This window comes from Lipophrys pholis (genome assembly GCF_963383615.2).
Source record: "Lipophrys pholis genome assembly, chromosome: 10".
Lineage (NCBI taxonomy): Eukaryota > Metazoa > Chordata > Actinopteri > Blenniiformes > Blenniidae > Lipophrys > Lipophrys pholis.
This window is the reverse complement of record NC_137640.1, coordinates 24,361,390-24,369,829: the sequence shown is the minus strand read 5'-3', so window position 1 is coordinate 24,369,829 and position 8,440 is coordinate 24,361,390. Positions and strand designations below refer to the sequence as shown.

Sequence of the window (8,440 nt, the reverse complement as noted above, 5' to 3'; positions counted from 1 at the left end):
CAACATACACTTCAGCATGGAAGGATATAGAAGGCACTACGATCAAAGGGATCCCCATAACTCCATTATTGTGTGACACCAGACTACAGGCAGAACAGGAAATCCCACAAGGCTCAATGACAGAGAGTTTTCCGAAGTCCTGGCAGGAAATAGTTCAAATGTTTGGGGTTAAAGAAGCATCCAAAATGATGAGGTGGTGTGCCTATGGCTCAGATTTTATTCCTAATAAAAACAATGGTAGATTTAAGACCTGGATCACTAAAGGTTTAACTACATATTCTTCATAAGTCCAGGAAGGAGCATTCAAGAGCTTTGAAACCCTACAACAGGATCATGGACTGGAAAGACAGGATTTCTTTTTAGATACCTGCAAGTGAGAACCTACTTTGACAAAAACCTCAAGGAAGAATTGGGGAAAAGTGAGAAATGGAAATATTTTTTATCATTAACAAAGCCCAGATTAGGTAACAAGATCATCTCCAAATTATATTAATCCATACAATTATCTAAACCGCAGAAAACAGAATACAATAACAATAAATGGGAAAAGGAAATATGGGTACCAATTCCTCAAGACAGCTGGGAGAAAATATGCCATCTACAATGGGTCACAACTAGGTCACACACGGAGGGAATTCTGCTGGAAAAACATCTCAAGATTTTTCATCACACCCATTCAGAAGAGACATCAAGGCAACGGTGATGCTTGTTGGAGGCTCTGTGGGTCTGACGGGGTCAATCATTGCCATATAATTTGGGGCTGCCAGGTAATAAGACCTTTTTGGACTGAGATCCACCAACATATTACCAATGAGTTTAATGTGAACATTCCATTAGAGTGTGTGAACATATATTTGGGATGTTTGTTTGATACATGGAACACGAGGGATAAAAAGCTGTCGATAGTACTGTTGGCAGCCAGCAAGAAAGCCATCACCAGGAAATGGTTAAAAGCAGATCCTCACACCATTGAGGAATGGATAGAAATCATCTATGGAATTTATGTGATGGAGAAGATATCCTCTTCCCTCAGAGTTGAAAAAGACAAATTTTACCAGGTCTGAAGTAAATGGACTGAGTACGTGAAACCAATCAGGTCTGATCGAACCCTAACCCCAGTTATTCTCTTTCTTATTGTGTTCACTTGTAATATTGTTTAAAATGTATAAAGAAATATAAAACAAAACACGGAAGGGCAGTATGGACAGAATCTAATTATTACCATTCTCTTCTATATTTTGGAGTCAATGTTGATGTGAATAATATTTGTGATGGAAATTTGCCTTTCTAAATAAAAAGAGAATCCCCCCCCAAAAAAAGAAAAGAAAAAGAAAGTTTACAAAAACATAGCAAAAATAAAGTTAAAAGTGCAAACAATAAGTTCATCATCTCAAATATTCTGATCATTTAACAGTTTCATACGTGTACATTCTCACAGGCATTTCAGCCACGTTGCCTTTAGTCAGTCTCTCTTAGCTGTGAAAGAAGTATCCACAATGCTTCGCCATATCTACACCAAGACAGAACTGCAGTTACACTTTTAGGACAGTAGGTGTCAGTGTTGCATCATAGAGCTGAATTGAATCCGGCCCTTTTCAACTATGTTACATAGCCTCGTTTCCACTGCACAAAAAGTGCCGGGATGGAAGGGAGCACTACGGAGCAGTACGGCAAAGTATAACCAAAGCCAAATCTGGTGAGCGTTTACTCTGCAGAAAATAGTTAAAATGTAGGCGGGGTTGAGAGCTCTGCAGATATGTGGCGATGCAACAGTAATCTCAGCTTGGGCGTCAGATCTGGACCTTATCAATCCTCTGTTGTTGTTTACGTACTCCGCTTAGCACTAGTTGTTTTGTTAACTTTTTCTTTTTTTTGAAGCCACAGAGCTGCAGCTGCAACTTTCGTGTAGGTTCCGAGAGAGCTAACTTCGGCCGGTGTAGTTGCCAGATCTGTCCGGTTTACCAGATCTGTCCGGGGCGGGACTTGCGCATGCGCCTGAGCTACCAGAGCTGTCCAGGGTGGGGCTTGAACCCACGCACGGTGATGGTATATGTCTATGCCTACAACGGCATTTGGGACTTGAGAGGAAACATATACTCACTATGTGACTAAGGTCGGCATACAGTGGCTATGTAGTAGCCTGTTCTACATTCGTACACGTCCATCATATTTAACTTTCCCTCTTTTACTTCCAATTAACGTGCGTATGAGTCTACTTCCTGCTACTATATAGCCACCACAAGCAGGAACGGTGTGATCAGGTATCGACTAGTCACCCTGAACAGAAAGACCCGCCCACAGCCCTTGCTGGTTTGCATTGTATTGCTTTTGTCTTTTCCAGACGGCTTGACTCATCGAGTAAAATGCAATGACAAAAGCAAATGGAAAAGACAAAGACAAAACAGGAGAAGCATTGACAAAATGGAATAAGCAAAGACAAGATAGAAAAAGAACATGACTACCTTTGTATATTTTTTGTATTATTGATTCTCTTTATATTTCCACATTTATTTCTTTTTAATTTGGCACTCCTGTAATTCCATAAAAACACAGCAAAAACAGTTTGGGGTCAAATTGACCCCAGTGGAACACCAATACGTGTAATATGTGTTCAGTAAATTGGAAAAAATGTCATCATGATAATTTTATGCTTAATTATTTAAAAGTCATGAAATATGAAGCAAATAAAATATATTAAGCTATTTTATTTTCGAATTTTAATCATTTATTTTTGAATGATAAACACTGAATGTCTTCAAACTGACCCCATAGAAGGGTTTAAGCTTTGAAGAATGTATATTATTATATTTTGTATATATTTCTATGTAAAGCTTTTATGTATTTCTTTTATTTCTTTGTAGAACACTGAATTACCTTGTGTTTCAATGGTGCTTTATAAATCCATTTCACTTGCCTTCCCTTATAGTCTGTTGCCAGGTTTGAGAATGATGCAATAAACCAGCGCAATAATTTCAATGCAACATCAGTGTTTTATGCATCTTGAGACCTCAATATTTTATGACTTGACTGCTGTTTTGTTCTTAGACACTTTTTTTTTTTTTTTTTACAGTTTTTCTCAATTGATAAAACATTAAATTCCATTCACTGCACACAGCCACCAACTGACTGCACACATTTTTCAATACTGTAAGTGCTTGTGCCTTGAGTGTTGCTATCTGAGCCTTTGGAAATGGAATTGTGTTCATGTGTGCATTTTTAAAGACAATTAAAGGTCTCTCTCTTCAAATCTGTCTGTCTGTCTGTCTGTCTGTCTGTCTGTCTGTCTGTCTGTCAGTCAACCGCATTCCCTCAAATGGAAAAGTCTTTTGTCATGAAGGTGTGACACAGAAAAAGTCAAAATCATAATTACTTGCAGATGTTCTTTATTGAACTGACAATTTAAACTTGGAGCAGTATTGAATAGAATTACAACATAAGCATAGAAAGAACCTGATTTACTTAAATCATTCAGAGATGAATCATTTTGACGTGTAATGAAATCACTTGTTTTAATATTTGTCAAAAGAGAAAAATTCCGACTGATACTTGCAAACGACCATTAAGAAACACATGATTGATTAAAACCACTGAACTGTCTTAAAGAAAAAGTTCAAGAAGAAAAATCAAAATTGAAATCCAAAAGTTAACCACAGTGATTATGCATGTTGATGATCTCTAAATGATTTAAAGGAGGGCAGAATATATCTAATCTTCAGCTGTGGTAGAGCCCTTATGGTCACAGTAGTTCTGCAGGTGACTGGCGTAGTGGGGCAGCAGGTTATAGTGGTGGCTCTGGAGTAGTTCTTGGAGTTGGTGGAGGACCTGTTGTTCTTTCTGGAAGAGCCCCAAAAGGTTCTGTTGCCCACAGAGAGAAAGGTGGAGCTGATGCAGGAGCACCTTGTGGTTGTTTACAAGCAGGCATTGCTGGTAGTGAAGTGGAATTTGCTGGTGGTGGTCACTTGGCAGTTCTTCTTGTTGTTCCAGCAGCTTGTTTTGGTCACCAAGCAGCTTTAGATGCAGGTTGAAAAGCACCAGTTGTTGTTGCTGGAGCAGCTCAAGGTTTATCTTGGCTGACAGTTGCTGTAGTTCCTGCAGCAGAGCTTTTATTTGTGCTAACAGTTCAGGTGACGGAGTGTAAACTGTTGTTGATTCAGTAACAGTAGTTGTCGGCTCAGGAGTGGTTGTAGTTGTGGTTGTGGATGTGGTTGTGGTCGGCTCAGGAGTGGTTGTGGTTGTGGTTGTGGTTGTAGTCGGCTCAGGAGTGGTTGTAGTTGTGGTTGTGGTTGTAGTCGGCTCAGGAGTGGTTGTAGTTGTGGTTGTGGTTGTAGTCGGCTCAGGAGTGGTTGTAGTTGTGGTTGTGGTTGTAGTCGGCTCAGGAGTGGTTGTAGTTGTGGTTGTAGTCGGCTCAGGAGTGGTTGTAGTTGTGGTTGTAGTCGGCTCAGGAGTGGTTGTAGTTGTGGTCGTGGTTGTGGTTGTAGTCGGCTCAGGAGTGGTTGTAGTTGTGGTTGTGGTTGGGGCAGGTGTAGTTGTTGTGGTAAAAAGGAAACAGGTTGGTGTAAAAATAACTGTTCCCACTTCTTCCAGGAAAGGCAGATTTCTGATGTCATTAGCGATGTCACACACATTTGAAGTTCCACATCCAGCAACAGAGATCTGTTGGCGATCTATCAAGACTGTGGATGAAAAGATTGAATTTGAGTCAAACAATTTCTTCATTAGTCATGACAGACAAATATATGTTGATGATTAAAGTACGAAGAAAACAGATTCAGAGTCTTCTGTATGTATAGAGAAAGAAAAAGTGTATTCATGATGACTTTGAAATATATATATCAATCTTTCTCCTGTTCAAAGGCATGCAGTGATTTTAAGATTTTACACTCATGAAACAAGTTTAAACAGAAGTAAAAATGATTCAGAGATTTTTTTTAAATGTACAATAAAAATACTCACTATCTGACTGAAAGCAGGTGTCCTCCTCTCCTCTACAACTCACTACAGCGTCACACTGATCAGTGCTGGGATCACAACCATCGCATTGTATTCCATTTACTGCAGGAATAGCAGGGACTGAAACAAAAGAGATGAAACCACAGAGTGAATATTCAAGCCTTTTAACTTTAAAAGTATTTTGAAATATTTGTTGTTAATTCTTTTCATCACAATTCTTCTGATCCAAATATACTTACAGCTTAGGGTCCTCAAGTTGCATTCATTCACGTCATCACAGCACTCAGCATTTGCAACTGTGTGTATCCCACCCAGGTTGGCTGCAATAGTCTGTGTGCCTGTGGTTGGACAAACAGCGGGACCTGCACAGTCCCTGTAGATTCTCTCTGTTCCATCGGTTTCTGTTGTCAAAAAAAGAGCATTGTGAATTTCATGGAACACATGTTGAATTTTTCAATAGTTCAGTGAAAAGGAAAAGATGATATGAAGAAAAGAATACCTGTGATGAAGGCATTCAAACACATTTCTCCAGGCGCACATTCAACTGTCACTCCGAAAGCACAGCTCAGATCATTGAAATCTGTACATACGTGACACTCGATTGCTCCAGCTGTAATGGGAACAAACAAAGAAAAATAATATTTTTTGAAAAGAAATGTGTGAACGGTGAAATGTCTGAAGATCCTGAATGTCTGAAGTCTTTGTCAGAATATCATTTAGATTAAACATTGAGCTTTAATCCTGGTTTATACATATGTACATAACTACTTTCACAGTTTTAGTTTAGCTTTTTGTTCTTGAATTCCTATCTCCAGAGGTTTTTCCCTGTGCTGTCACATTTCAATATCTCTCAGAGGAATTAATAACTAGTTATGTTTCATCTATTATTTTGATCCGTCATTCATTCCAGAAATCAAAGTAAAACTTAACAGCTTCAGCAGATTTACTAATGGATACATGTTATAATATTATTATTATCATTAAACTTTCTTTTACAATTTCTAAATTGTATTTCCGTGTTAATAATAAATGAACTTGTGTTGTACCTGCATAAGTTGTATTGTAAAATAAGTTTGGTTACCTGCGCTGGAGAATGCCCACAGGAGAGCGAAAGAGAGGATCAGCTTCATCATGATGATCAGGAGTTTTCAGGAGTCTTCCTGAAGGCTGGATCTGTCTCTGCTGAGCATCACTTGCCTTTTTATATTCATTTGCTGAAATAATTGAAGAAAATTAAATGCGTAAGCACCTTAATTACTGGGTGTTTATGTACATTGTTCGAGGATAATCCTTCAGATACTCCCCATGATTCATGGGAACAATCCCCACACCCCATTTATTTAGAAGAGATGTTCCTCTGCTCAAAACACTGAAGGCCTCTGAGTTAAAAACAATTTAAAAAATTGTTGATTGTCTTTGCGTGCACTTTGGACAATGAACTGTCCACCTCCCTTTATTTTCCATTTGACAATTGAATAGTTTTGTGTCAGCTGTGAAACCACGCACCCTGTTCTACAGTTTTACATTATATCTATGAATATTTAAACGCTCCCTGAATCTTGAAATAGCATCACATATATGGCTACAAACAGATGCAGCAAGCATCAGGGTTTCACGTTATTTGTTGATGTGTTTGTTTTTTCACACATTTAAATTGAATCATTACACAACAAATCTTTTTAAATTCTCATTAACGTGAAGGACTCCACTCAGCAGGAGTGGTCCAGATCACGTCTTTAAAACGTCATTTCCACACTTCCAGAAGACGTCTTCAGGGAGGCCAGAATGAAAGTTTGTTTGTACGTCTCTCCTGGACATTGCATTGAGGCCCTGTCTGGACGTCATATGAACGTCCAGACAGTTTGAAAGTTTGAGAACTCTCACTCAAACATTCAGTGAGTTACAAGTGCTGAAGCAAAAAGTGTTACAACCATCCCCGGTCTCCCCTATATTCTAAACTTTAAAATATATTTGGGTTGCACCCATAGTATATGTGTCAGTGTTTTGTTGTGTTGTTCCCCACATTGCATCAGTTCAATAGCTAATCAAGAGTAATTTTTTTTACCGTAAAAGTATAATTATGTGTATAGAAAGAGATAAAGACAGAAAAACAGAAGATAAAACAGTGCTATGTGAATGTACCATACCGTCTCCACGCGATAAAACAGACCTCCAGAAATGTGGATACTTCACCGATAACAAAAGGTTCAACTGAAGAAAGGAACGATACAAATTAAGGGCATCAGTAATTTACATGTTGAAAACCGTGACGTAGTACCAACCATAGTACCAGGAGTTGTTGCTGCAATGGAAATAAAGAGCAGCAGTGTGTAGAGGAGAGGATGAGTGTGTTTTTACCAGAGTGCGGATAAAAAGTTTAAATACTTTTACATACTCAAGTAAAAGTGTTTTAACTGTAACATAATATTTCTAAAATAAAAATAAAAAGGAGGCTTACAAAAAGATTACTGGAGTAAGCGTATTTGAATTACTGAAGTGATGAGTAATTACTGAGTAATCGTTCATTAAATTACAAAAGCTAAAAAATAGAGTGAAACAATACGACATGAAAGTAGAAACAAATGCATCTTAACAAAAATACATTGAAGCAACCTAAGCCAAATCTTTTTAAATCCTTTTTATATGAAGTGATAACCGTTAAAAAACGTGTTTCACATTAGTTTAAGTTCATTTGGACCTGTGCTTCTCCATTCTCTCAACCCTGTGTTTGGGTGACTTTATTTTGGTCAAAAACTCAGGAAACTGTCTTTATATTAATGTTTTATTAAAGGACATTTATTTCAATTGACCTGGTGCTTTATGAAGAATACTGCAGTACTTTGTCATGTTAGACACATCCCACAAGAAGCTGCCCTGGGCTGTTATTCTTGAAAAACCAAAAATATTGGGCGTGCCTGGTCAGCCTCTAATTCTGTAGAACTTGACTAGAGTTCATCCTGATTCTGAATCACTTTAACTGGTTCCTTTCAATGTGGAGGAGTAACAGCTTGAGTTTGAAAACTCAGTTCAGTTGCTTGTATCCACGACCTCAGTCTTTAGGTCGTGACCCCTTCTGCGCTTATCTTTCAATTAAAACCGCTGGAATCTGTTGATCGACTTTTCTGGGGTCGGTCGGTTCGATTCTGTTCCCAATTCACGTGAATATATGAATTAGTTTCTCTATGTGTGTGTGTGTGTGTGTGTGTGTGTGTGTGTGTGTGTGTGTGTGTGTGTGTGCGTGTGTGCGTGCGTGCGTGCGTGCGTGCGTGCGTGCGTGCGTGTGTGTGTGTGTGTGTGTGTCCGCGTTGATACCTACATATGATAACAAACTGCTGCCGCAGTATTGTGAGATGTTGTGCATACATTCAATTATTCCTTTAGTCAAGGTGGTTGTAGTATTAATTTAAGCCTGGGATTTTCAAAACTTGTGTTGAGGGTCACATATAAAAGCACTCTTGAGAAAAAGTAAGTGTGAAAACCAAAAGAGGAA

General features: G+C 38.5%; 1 protein-coding gene across 1 annotated transcript; it reads right to left on the bottom strand.

The window, feature by feature from the left end:
• Positions 1-3,379: 3,379 nt before the first annotated feature.
• Positions 3,380-6,128, bottom strand: LOC308115265 (uncharacterized protein). The gene is made up of 5 exons (XM_080472691.1): positions 6,032-6,128; positions 5,450-5,560; positions 5,190-5,351; positions 4,954-5,070; positions 3,380-4,673 (listed from the first exon to the last, which is right to left on the bottom strand). The coding sequence occupies exons 1-5, from the start codon at positions 6,081-6,083 to the stop codon at positions 3,706-3,708; spliced, it is 1,410 nt and encodes a 469-aa protein (XP_080328817.1). The 5' UTR covers positions 6,084-6,128; the 3' UTR covers positions 3,380-3,705.
• Positions 6,129-8,440: the final 2,312 nt, after the last annotated feature.